This window comes from Portunus trituberculatus, chromosome 39 (genome assembly GCF_017591435.1).
Source record: "Portunus trituberculatus isolate SZX2019 chromosome 39, ASM1759143v1, whole genome shotgun sequence".
Lineage (NCBI taxonomy): Eukaryota > Metazoa > Arthropoda > Malacostraca > Decapoda > Portunidae > Portunus > Portunus trituberculatus.
In genome coordinates this window covers 7,644,445-7,657,626 of record NC_059293.1, presented here as the reverse complement: position 1 = coordinate 7,657,626, position 13,182 = coordinate 7,644,445, and the positions used below count along the sequence as shown (strand labels likewise).

At 35.7% G+C, this 13,182-nt stretch overlaps 2 protein-coding genes across 5 annotated transcripts in view; one reads left to right on the top strand and one right to left on the bottom strand.

Annotated features, from left to right (window-relative positions):
• LOC123515660 (RING finger and CHY zinc finger domain-containing protein 1-like) overlaps positions 1-13,182 on the bottom strand; it is a 275,093-nt gene that overhangs the window by 81,939 nt on the left and 179,972 nt on the right. For both annotated transcript variants that reach the window (XM_045274475.1, XM_045274476.1), the window contains one exon: positions 7,909-7,998. In XM_045274475.1, coding sequence (XP_045130410.1) covers positions 7,909-7,998 — 90 coding nt within the window. The remainder of the gene's footprint in view (positions 1-7,908; positions 7,999-13,182) is intronic.
• LOC123515662 overlaps positions 1-13,182 on the top strand; it is a 74,702-nt gene that overhangs the window by 22,706 nt on the left and 38,814 nt on the right. The gene's annotated exons all lie outside the window — the stretch shown is intronic.

Below are 13,182 nucleotides of genomic sequence, written 5' to 3'. Positions count from 1 at the left end.
ATATTCTAATGCAGTAATTTATTAAACTGATCACCAAAGACTGCATTATAATTAATTAATCTAGTATTTTTGTCGAAATTTGCACTTACACGGTTAATAAATATTAGTGTACCCATTATTTTCTTACCTAACTCCTCAATGTGGACATCAAATAACATATGTTTATTAATATAGATACCTAAGTTTTTGACATATGAACAAGGTTTAATATATTCATCGTTAAAATTAATAAAAGTGTTTGGGGGAATACGTGACAACAGTTGCCTATTACCGATAAAAATACATTGGGTTTTCTTAGAATTTAACAAAATTTAGCAAAATATTCTTTTACATTTTTTAGTGTTTCCTCAGTTCGTGCAATAAGATATCCAAGGTTGTTGATTGTGTCAGCATAAAGAAATTGGGTGTCATCAGCATATTGTACAAGCTTACAGTCTTTTATTGTTATGGAAAGATCGTTCACATATATAGAAAATAAGACCGGGCCTAAAATAGAGCCTTGAGGAACGCCATAATTTATGCAACGTTTATCTGATATTGATTTATTTAGGTGAACAGACTGCGACCTATTTTCCAAGTAATTTTTAAACCAAAAATTATCAATATTTAGCTGAGAACATTTCTGCAATAGAATTGTGTGGCTGACACTATCAAAGGCTTTTGATAGATCACATAAAGTTAAAAGTGAAATTTTCTTGGAGTCCATGTTATGAAATATTTCGTCGGTAATGACAGTAAGGGCAGTCTGTGTGGATAAAGCTGGGCGAAATCCATGTTGTGCATTTGAAAGTACTCTATTAGTTTCTAAGAAGTGCACAAGTTGGTTAGTGACAATTTTTTCTAATATTTTAGAGACAACAGGTAATAGAGAAATAGGTCTAAAATTACAGACATCATTTACATCGCCACCTTTAAAAAGAGGAACTACGACAGCGTGTTTCCAAGAAGAGGGAAACATCCCTGTTACAATGGAAGTATTAATAATACATGTAAGATAAAAAGCTAAAACATACAAGGAATCCTTAATAAATCTCATTGGAATACCATCACAACCCACAGAGCTGGTGTCATTTAAACTTTTGATTGTTAAAATTACTGTTTCGGTATCTACCGGATGTGGTCTAAAAGCATGCTCATTATTATTTACATTAAAATCATTAAGGTTTTCAGTTACATCATGGAGATGTCGTACATTTTCACCATGGAGGAGATTTCGTGTTTTTTCAAATGTAATTTTACCAACATTAGTGAAGTGAAAAGAGAGAGAGAGAGAGAGAGAGAGAGAGAGAGAGAGAGAGAGAGAGAGAGAGAGAGAGAGAGAGAGAGAGAGAGAGAGAGAGAGAGAGAGAGAGAGAGAGAGAGAGAGAGAGAGAGAGAGAGAGAGAGAGAGAGAGAGAGAGAGAGAGAGAGAGAGAGAGAGAGAGAGAGAGAGAGAGAGAGAGAGAGAGAGAGAGAGAGAGAGAGAGAGAGAGAGAGAATGTCTACATGTCAGTTTATTTACATCTTCAGGAAACATGAAGATATAACAGAGCCAGTCATGAAAAGAAAATTTGTCTCAAACTTAACTTGTAGGACTCCCCTGAAAGAAAAAAAACATCCCAGCAATCTTGTCACATGTTATTGCAATGGTATAGACCCATCACAGTATATTCTACCTGTCAATGTCATGTTAAGTATTAATTGCATTGTGGTGACTTGGAGTCTGCCTTACCCTCCTCTATCCACTGTTGGCTTCAGTTTCCTGCCCTACCTTTCTATCCAGGAGCCTTACATGCTGGAAAATAATGAGCTGACAAGCTACAAATATTAGGAGATTAGTCATGTCTCCTACTACTGCTTTGCATCCATAAAGTGTGCTTGATATGCTGAGGCCCATGATACACATACTACACTGCCATTCCACCACCACGTTTTCCTACATCTACATTAACCAGTGAGTCACTCACTAGAAATGTTCTCCGTGCCATGAAAAGGGAGTCAATGTGTGGCATAAGTGCATCCAACACCAAACTAGGGTCTTAGCCCCTCCCACTAATCTGCCAGCATTATCATGTACTGCTCCTAAAACTACTTCATATTACTCTGTCTCAACCTTTGATCATGTCTGAAAATGTATCCTCACTTACATCAAAAGTCAAAAGCCTGAAAGCATGGTGAGGCCATAACATACCATGTGCTAGAAATAAGATTCAAGAATTGTGAACTTTGTCTCTGTAATGCATACTCTGCTTCAGGGATAATAAAATTGGATGAACTGCCACTTCTATCACTTTAAGGCATGATATACATGAGCATTTTTAATACCCATCATCCTGATCTTGGTGGTTTCTTTAGTCCTGAATCAGAATGGACTTTGTCTTCTCAACCACATCAAACACTACAGATTCAGTCGCTGGGATACTGGAGTAACCATTTATTCAAATGTAGACAAGCTGGATTATATAATTATGTATAGCTAGTCTTGTGGCATCCAATGTCAAGTGCTCATCTGTCCCTGAGCTGTTCTCAGATCATGTTGCCCTCAGCTTAAATGATTCCGTGTCATCCATACCATCTGTCACACAACGCACACCCGTACTAATGTCCCACCTACCATATTTGATGGTTCATAAGATGCATGGGCTCATAAGATGTACCCAATTTTGGCAGACATTAAAAAAAAAAAAAATAATAATAATAAAAATAAATAAATAAATGAGTGGATTTAGGCTCTGAATATGAAGTGAATGATTTCACATGTGCATTTAGATCATTCTTAGATCTCAATACAGTGGTACCTCAACAAATGAATTTAATTTGTTCTGTGACAATCGTCATATATATATATATAAAAAAAAAAAAAAAATTTCCATAGAAATTAATGAAAATAGAATTAATTCATTCTTGTGATATGAATTTACTACCCCCAAAAATTAACATACTTTAAATACTAACCAAATATAGATTTAATATAAGATAAATACAATGTTTATTGTATGCATGATATAAATTAACTATATTGCCCAAAATAACAACTTAACCCGCAAAATTCAGGATGCATCGATAGACGTTCATCATGCAAGACATGGGGCACGTCGATAGACATTTAGGCTTTTTACAGATATATTTTGGTTATTTTTTATTTTCTTCCTGTTTTCTTTGCTTGTGAGCTGGCAACACTCATCAGTAGTAAACACATGCTCTACATCACTGTGTCACCAACGATGGATGGTGAGAGCGACAGTGATTTCACTGTGTCTGATTCTGCCACCTCTCCCGCGCGCCTTACTTCTATACCTCAGGTCTCTTGCCATGTTACGGGGATACAACTTTTGAATGAGAGTGGTATCAGTACAAGAAAGAGAGAGAGAGAGAGAGAGAGAGAGAGAGAGAGAGAGAGAGAGAGAGAGAGAGAGAGAGAGAGAGAGAGAGAGAGAGAGAGAGAGAGAGAGAGAGAGAGGATACAAAGGGCCCGTTTCCTATCGCTCTAGCCAAAGCCACTGAACCCAATCGGACGCAAGGCCACAAAAACCGATGATACCACCTCATTCAACCTTTGATATTTTGGTAACCATGACATCTAGAGACTTCTGTTTTTTTGCATTGCAAAGAGGAAGAGTTGCTTGTGGGCAGTAAACTCTTTGAACTCACTCATTCATAGAATTTCTAAGTGTAATCACGGGGTCTTGAGTTCACAAAACTTAAGAAAAAATACACACTGCCGAGGAGCACAGACACATACATGCACAAAGGATGAACAATGATACAAAACATGGGCTGAATGTTTGGGTGGATGCGGGTAGCCGAGCGATCACTGCACCACCTACTGATGGCTATTCGTATCTTAAAAATATCTTCATATTTCAAGGTGTAAATTATATGAAATTTTTTGTCATATATCAAAAAAATTGTATGTTGGGGCAATCGCATCTCAAGGTATTACTGTATTTTGCATTTTAAAAACTTTGATATTTGCTAGTAGCCTACGCACCAATCCTGTTGTGAGATATAAACACGTACCTGCCGAATGGTGTCGGCAGTGACTGTGAGAGACTACAGGACTAACAATCATAATTTCTTCTTTTTTAATTTTTTTATATGTATGGAAGATAAAAATGCTAAAAGATAGATGTAATTTTAATTACATGAAAGTGTGTCTTACTTGAAGGAGTAATGGCATCACACTGTAAAGAACACAAAGAAGCTTGCTTGTGTCAAGATCAAGATCATCAATTGCATGCTTCGCTTTGGTTAATGTGGTGCATGGTCACATAGACAAATTCTTCTTGACTGGTGTCATTCTATGTGAATGACACCAGTAAGTATAACCTATTATATATTGTTACCTTGAAAGAAAGTTGTTTTGTGGTGTAGTACCAATCATGACTTTGTTTACATGTATGAAGATGTCTTGGGTTTCATTTTAGATCCTCTTTTGCTGCAGACAATATCACTAACCACTGCCTCAATGCTTAACCTTGGCCTTATAGGACGCAAGATCATTTGGACTTTTTTTTTTTTTTTTTTAAGGAAAGGTGCATCGTATGAGCCATCAAATACATATATCTCATGTAATCAGTTTGTTTCTTACCTTCAACTTTCACCCATCTGATGTATTCTATTCCTCCCTTATCAGGTCAATACATGACTTCTATGGCTAATATGTCATATGAAATCACAATAAAAGTAATTTAGAAGAGAACATCAGTGCTCAGTGATTGTTTGCTTCAAGTGTAAAGGAAGGCAGTACAAGATAGTCTGGTGTTTCAAAGACAACCAGCTCCCAACCACCTTTATCAATGTGTCTAAAGGTAAATTTGTGGCCCTATAGTACTGTGTTCAGTGAGATTCATGGCAGTCAATCATTAGCAGTATGAATCATCTTACCAATGTAAGCTCCATGTGGCACCTGATCAATAAAATTATCAAGAAGAAAGCCCCTATTGCTCTCCACCATTGCCCAGTAGAATATGCCCAGTCCTTTGATGATGCCTCATCTGAACAGTCAAGAGCCATCAACCTCCCTGAACATGTTTAGGATAGTCTCACAATTTGAATAGGTTTTGTTCTTTGCTTCTAATGAGTGCCCTGCTGTACATATGTTCCAGTTATTGAGGATGTACTCTGGTACTATGTCGCCATAGAGGGTAAGTCTATGGAATCACAAACGCTGTTCTACATCTTCTCCAGCAAGTCCCTGGCAACCCTCTTCTTTGCCTTTACAATATCTACTTTCAGAGAGGACACATGCCTCAAGCATAGAACTCCAGTATCATTGCATCCATCCCCAAACCCATCATTTAGAAGACTCGCCTATTTCCCTTACTTCATACTTTAGCAAAGTGCTTGAATGCATAATCCTTGCCCTTTTGATGTTCTGCCTGTAACCCAAACTCTCTAATAGACTTTATGGTTTCCTGCCTCAGCAAGGGACTCATCATTGCCTTCTAAAGCTTTACTTCTGTTCTTCTTCAATTAGTGTTGTTCCATTCACTGATCTCAAGATGTTAAGAGTGTATTTAATACAGCAAATAGAGAAATTATCTTAGATCAGCTTGAACTGAGAGTGAAAGGGTATTAACTAAAGTGGATTTGAGGCTACCAGCCAAAGATAGTGTAATACACCTGATAACTATGAAATGGGCACATCCCAAGGAGGTCTTCATAGTCTACTTTTATTTTATATCCTTATCCATCAGATCTTCTCTCCTGCCTAACATCTCAAGAACAACAGTGACCTGTTATGCTTATGATATTTGTATTCATTTGACTTCACCATAAGATTTCCAGTTTCTCCTTAATGATTTCTATACTGCAGCTAACATTTGTGGCTTTATCATATCTCCACTGTTACGACCATCAGGCTTTAATGTATTTTAGGTTAAGATGTAATGGTATCCTGCAAGGAATGTTTTTGTTGTGTATTAATTACTGTAATGCTCCCAGGACGACCTATCCTATATATGTATTATTTACCCATTTATTATTTCATTGTATATTATGTTCATATTTCATGATTCGTATGTGTATATTGTAATATTCAAATTTTAGAGTGTCATTGATGTCACCCCCTTTGTTACTCCTTTGTGAGAGAGGAAGCGATCGTGCCAGAACCAATAGGATTATTTTACAAAGCGCGCCCTCTAGAAGGCGTGAAGCATTTAGCCAATGAGAGTATAGAATGCACCATGTGGTGTAATGCTTTCCCCTTGAAACAAAGGCTGGGAACCGACACAGATCAGATCAACGTGGGCTGCCCTCTGTTCAACACCTGAGCCTACTGCCAGTCCATTCCCCTTGTCCCACTTGTTCTTGGCTGAGTATATTTTTTGTATTCCTGATTAGCTAGGGTTCTGTTTCTCTTGAGCATTTTTGTGGTCATTGTGATTAGTGATTTGTGAGAATATTTTGGTGTATTGGGTGTTAACCCTATATCATCTGGTCTTATCTTTGAGCAGCGTGTGGGACGCCTGCTTTGCCTGCCTTTGTGTGGTGTTACCAAGAGTGAGTTTCTGGGTGTTAATTTGTTTATATATATATATATATATATATATATATATATATATATATATATATATATATATACACACACACACACATAAACACTTAACCCTCGGCTATCGCGCCCAATTGGGCCCAAAATAGCCGTGCCATAGCCAAAAACGCGATAGCCAAATTGAACAACTAATGGTGAAAATTGTTATTGGTGCCACAACCACAAATTTTACTCCTAATATCCCTCATTTTTATCTTTTTTTAATTACTGTATAATCCATTGGTACCAATTAAAAAATTATGATAATAATAATAATAATAATAATAATAATAATAATAATAATAATAATAATAATTATTATTATTATTATTATTATTAGTAGTAGTAGTAGTAGTACTATTATTATTATTATTATTATTATTATTATTATTATTATAACATCATCATCATCATCACCACCACCACCACCACCACCACCACCATCAATAATTATTACCTTTTTTCACAATCTGCATGTCTCCTGACATTCATTTAAAGGGATAACATATGAGGAGAGACTAAAAGCAATTGATCTACCAACCCTGGAACAGAGAAGAGAGAAAGGGCATCTGATACAAGTTTATAAATTGATTAATGGAATGGATCAAGTGGATAATGAGAAACTAATCCTGAGAGAAGAATATGACATTAGAAGCAAAAGATTGCATAGTAGGAAACTGAAGAAGGGAGGATGTCTGAGAGATGTTAAAAAATTTAGTTTCCGCACAGATGTGTTGAGACTTGGAACAGTTTGAGTGAGGAAGTGGTGTCAGCAAAGAGTGTACATAGTTTTAAAGAAAAATTGGATAAGTGTAGATATGGAGACAGGGTCACACGAGCATAAAGCCCAGGCCCTGTAAAACTACAACTAGGTAAATACAACTAGGTAAATACACACACACAGTTTGAGTGAAGAAGTGGTGTCAGCAACGAGTGTGCATAGTTTTAAAGAAAAATTGGATAAGTGTAGATATGGAGACGGGGCCACAGGAGCGTAAAGCCCAGGCCCTAGGCTTTACAACTACAACTACAACTACAACTACAACTAGGTAAATACACACACACACACACTCACACACACAATCTGCATTATAACTGTATCAATAATAATATTTGGTGAGATCATTCAAATCGTCATGTCACCTTCAACATTTTCCAAGACATGTTTGCTTTGAATAGGTAGAGCACACTTATCTATATCAAGAATTGCAATATCAATTATTCAAAATGATTACTTATTCCAGTATCAAGAGATTTCACAATATATTTGAATTGGAAAAAAAAAATAAAATAAAAAAATTCATTCATTCATGAGTGTGTGCTAGTCTTTCACCCACTTATTACTTGCATACAAGATAAAATAACTTGTATGGTTCTTAACCATCAAGATTTACCACTATCATCACTTTCATTACTGAAACCTTCAGCACCTCTTGACTCAGAACCTTGGTACTCAGGATCTTCTTGTAGTAGAGTTGTTTGTTCTGAAATTTAACAAAGCTCAGTTTGAAATAAATCTGTCAATTCCCTGAAATCAATCTTGCATATAAAAATAAATTGTTGAGGATATTTACATAACACTTGAGAGCTAGGTAATTAATTCATTTGTCAGAGTCAGTTTTCAAAGTCTACTATTAATGAGAATGAACCCTCTAATGCATTAACTTATGGAACATTCAGCAAGATGGGGTTTCAAACTTGAGTTTTTGGTTTTCCAAAGTAGCACCTTATTTGATTTACAGTAGAACAATGCAATTTTGAGACTACACTAATTTGAAACTTGTGTTATAATATTCCAACTATCAAAAATTACTATATTCACATTCATTCTTGGCTCCTGTAAATTGTGTAAGTATGAATGCTTTATGTAACAATTTTCAGTAGTAAAAAGAAAATCTTGATAAGAAGTTTCTTTTACCATATATATGAAAATAAATAAAAATTCCATTAATACGATGAACAGGTTCCAAAAGTATGTACTTATCAGTTTCATTGGAATATCACAATGTACCCCTGAAATGCCAACATGCCAGGACCTCTATATAACTTCTGACAATTTTCAGCTTCACACATCCAACGATTTTCACATGTTTATGTTTCTATGGTGAGACATGTAGTTAAGTGATTAATGTTCTACATTATTTCCTTTGATAATGGATAATTTTCAAGTTATGACTCTTTTCACCTTATGCCTACCTCTCATCCTCAATGATCCTTGGGAATCTGTGGAAATTTTTAATTTGGGTGAGGGAGCATTAAATCAAATAACATTGGTTGGAAAAAAGGTTGGAAATCAACAAAATCATAAAAAAGAATCTCTGAAAACACATAAATTACACCTCTGGTGGTGTCAGTGACTGCCACAAGCATTCTTGTTGTTGGTGAGCAGCATTGCCAATGATTCCTTACATTGATTTCTTTAGTGTAGTAGATTTTTTTTTTTTTTGTGTGTATAATTAGATTAACCCCTTCCCCAACAAATTTTTAGTTAAAACGTTTCTTTTTCAGACTAATTTTTTTTATTTTGGTTCTATATAGTATTTTTCATGCTCATTATGAAAACAGCTTGTAATTACTGTTTTTCCCCATTTTTGTGGTTAACTTTTTATTTTGAAAATACCTTTGTAGACATATACGAGTTAACTCGTCTTTCTATAAACTCCAAGCTCTCCCCTCACCTCCCTCTTCCTCCTCCTCCTCACTTGTCGAGAAATATTCATTGTCTAATGAATTGGCAGTGTCATCAGAAGTATTCAAGCTTCTGAGGGAAGGTTCATATTCACTATCTTCCTCAGAACTAGACATTTGGTGTGTAAATTATTTGAAAAGGGTACAAAAAATAAATGGTAATGTGGATGAAAACAACACCCATGCGACGACAGTGGTTGGTGGAGCAAGTCTAGTAAGAGCGTCCTTGAAATTCCACCGCCCCACCCTGTTGCCTCTGCCAGGCGTACGATTTGACGAGAATACTCGTTTCACATGTAGAATGGCTTAGAAAGGCTCAGAATCGACGAGTATATACGTCTGTAGCTGGTTTTCGAAAGTCAAGTTTTAGATGAGTATACACGTCGATGACTGAAAACAGAACATTTAGTGAAAACGAATATATACGTCCGTAGCTGGTTTTTGAAGGTCAAATTTTAGACAAGTATACTTGTCCACGACTGAAAACGGAACATTAAGTGAAAACGAGTATACTCGTTTCTGCCGAGGAAGGGGTTAAGGTTAAGTTAGGTTTCGGGTCACTAAATATTGGAGAAACTGAAAATTGACCACAGCTCCTATAAACAGATATTACAATCACATCCACATATCCAAATATAGATACACTCTCTAACCTCTTACAAACATTCCTTAATAAAGTTAAATCTTTTTGCACCACAAATAGATTTAACATAATCATAACAATAAATGAGCATTCTTCTCATGAGTGATAATTACAATTTACCATGAATAATGAACGCTTTTATGAAAGCAAATGAGTTGTTGGAGTGTAAATGAGATACATAGAGTTTTCCTCCTCATAGTTTCACTGGGACTGGCATTAGAACATTGTGAAGGTTGCCACAATGGAGGAGAATTTTGATGTTGCCATAATGCTTATAATGCGTTAAGTTTGCTATAGGATTGTTCATTATTTGATCTGGTTTCTGGAATGTAACCCAATCATAATAAGAGGAAAACCTGTATTGGAATTTATTTCTATTTTCCTTTTTTAGGTTTACATATCCTGCCCCATTTTGTACGTCTTGTATGACGTATCTGTCAATCGACCATTTGGTTGTCATGCCGGTATAGTCTCTTTCCCAGAGGACGATATTTACCTTGGTCATCAGCTGTGTGCATGATGGTAAGCAAGCGACTTAGACATTCCTCACAGTCTGGCGATGGTGAGGCCCAGCCATCTAGTAAGTTTTTGCGTCATTCTCCCGGTAGCGGAAATGATGTCTACCTTTCACAGCCTATTAAGGCGGAGAATATCCCTTACAATGGTGATTCAGAAAATTTTACCTGTACAAGTCAAGTCTTCCTTGTTTTACAATTGAATTACATTCCTGAAAACCAAAAAGCGGATGATCGATATATAGGCATTTCAAAAACAACTTTTTGTCGGATCGTCTATATATATTAGTTTGTTCTTATTCTACTACAAAAAGTTCTAGCATGCTCCATATATACAAGTAACAAAATTCATAATATAAATCATTATTTGGCATCTCAAATACCCGAACACTGGTCAACATGGCTTCTCAAGGCTGGTCACCTCTTGTACTTATCAATTTCTTCATCATTTCTTTATCCATGTAGTGAAATGCTACTCCAATATTCCTTAGCAAATTATATGTCTCTCTGAAAATTCTATCAATATGGCTTACTGGTTGATTGTTTTCTTCCATCGTCACTCCCAAGTCCTTTTCCTTTTTTCCTTTTTCTAGTTCTACTCTCCCATTTTATAGATTCCCACTGGTCGTCTTTCACTTTTCCCATTTCCATGACATGGCTTTTGTCCACATTGAATTCCATCTCCCATTTTTTACTCCATTTCCAGGTCTTGTTTAAGTCTTCCTGCTATATTTCACAATCCTCTTTTTGTTTTATGACCCTGCACAGTTTCGCATTGTCCGCAAACAGATTTATGTAGCTGTTCACTCCCTCTGGCATGTCATTTATATATATGAGAAAAAGTATTGGAACCAATACTGACCCCTGTGGCACTTTGCTGTCTACTGCTCTCTACTTGGACTTCATATCTTTAACTACTGTCCTTATTTCTCTCCCCCTCAAGTAATTTTCCATCCATCTCAATGTGCTTCCTTTTAAGCCACCCTTCTCCTCTAACTTCCATAGTAATCTTTCAAGTGGCACTTTATCAAACGCCTTTTTTAAATCTAAATAAATACAGTCAATCCATCCCTCTCTTTCTTGTACTCTGTCAACTACTCTAGCGTTAGAAACTCAATAAATTTGTTACACACAACCGACATTTTCTAAAACCAAATTGGATATTTGATATTAATTTCTTGTCTTCAAGGAATTCAATCCATTGTTTCTTTTTTACTCTTTCACACATCTTGCATATTACACTAGTTAGTGATACCAGTCTGTAATTTAAAGGTTCTTCCTTCCTTCTGCTATTACATATGGGAACCACCTCGGCTCTTTTCCATTCTACTGGTACTGTTCCATTTTCTTTTGAGTATTTTATTATGTATATAGGACTTGCTAGTTCTTCTCTACATTCTTTTAATATTCTGTCTGAAACTTCATCTGGTCCCATTGCCTTCTCCTCATCTAATTCTGTCATCAACTCTTTTATTTCAAGCTTGGTTACTTTAATCTCTTTCATATGGACAGTCTCTCTATTACCCTGTGGCTTTTCAAATTTGGATTCCTTAGTAAAGGCCTCCTGGAATTTATTGTTTATTAGTTCTGCTATACTTTTTGGATCTTCCACTATCCCATTCTCTCCTTTTAACCTTTCTATTGTTTCTTTTTGCCTTATTTTTCCATTTATGAATCTGTAGAACAATTTCAGTTGTTCCTTACATTTTTCGACAATGTCCTTTTCATAGTTCCTTTCTTATTCCTTTCTCACCTTAGCATATTCATTTCTTGCTGTTTTGAAGTTTTCCTTATTTTCTAGATTTCTATTTCTCCTTCACCTTTTTCATGCTCCTTCTCTTTTCTCCTTTGCCCTAGCACACCTTGCATTAAACCAATCTTCTTTCCTTCTTCTTTAGGTCTATATTTTGGGAGATATTCCCTGACTCCTGTTTTGTATGTTTCCAAAAATAAGTTATACTTCTCTTGCATCGTCTCTGAGTTTTCCATCTCCTCCCAGTTTATGTTTTTAAAATAGTTCTTGAGGTTCTCAATATCAGTCTTTCTGTAATTTCATCGGTCTCCTTTGTATGATTCATCTCTATCTTCCTTTCCCTCTTCTATATCCATTTCTAATATTACATGATCACTCTTTTCCAATGGGCACTTATATCTTATAATTTATATCATCGTTCATTTGTATATCCCTTGTGAAAACTAGGTCCAATCTCGCAGGCTCATCGTTTCCTCTGACTCTTGTGTTTTCCTTTACACTTTGGACCATCATATCATTAGATTCAGGAATCTATCTCCCCAGGATTCTTCCAACATACCACTTTCATAATTTTCCCAGTCCACTTCTTTACAGTTGAAATCTCCTACTAATATCACTTTTCTCCTTTCTTTAATGATTCTTGTAAGACTCCATATTATGTCATTTATCATGTCTTTATATTCTTGATTGGTCCATGAATTTGTTTTTGGTGGCACATATGTTCCAATGATTGTTAACTCCTTTTTATTAATATGTATCTTAATATACAGTATTTTTTATTTTCCTTCCCCAAATTCCACTTGATTTACCACCATCTCTTTCCTTAACATCATCATGACTCCTCCTCCTCTTTTACTCACTCTGTCTCTCCTCCATATATTATACCTTTAATCTATGTCTATTTTTATTGCCTCATTCAACTTTGTTTCCACCAGGCAAACAATATCTGGTTCTTCGTTCTTTATGTAATCTCTTAATTCTAATTTACTTGATAAAATAATACTCAAATACTCAAATAATAATCTCTTGTTCTTATCATTATTAAACTTGCTCCATTTTTTTCTCTTCC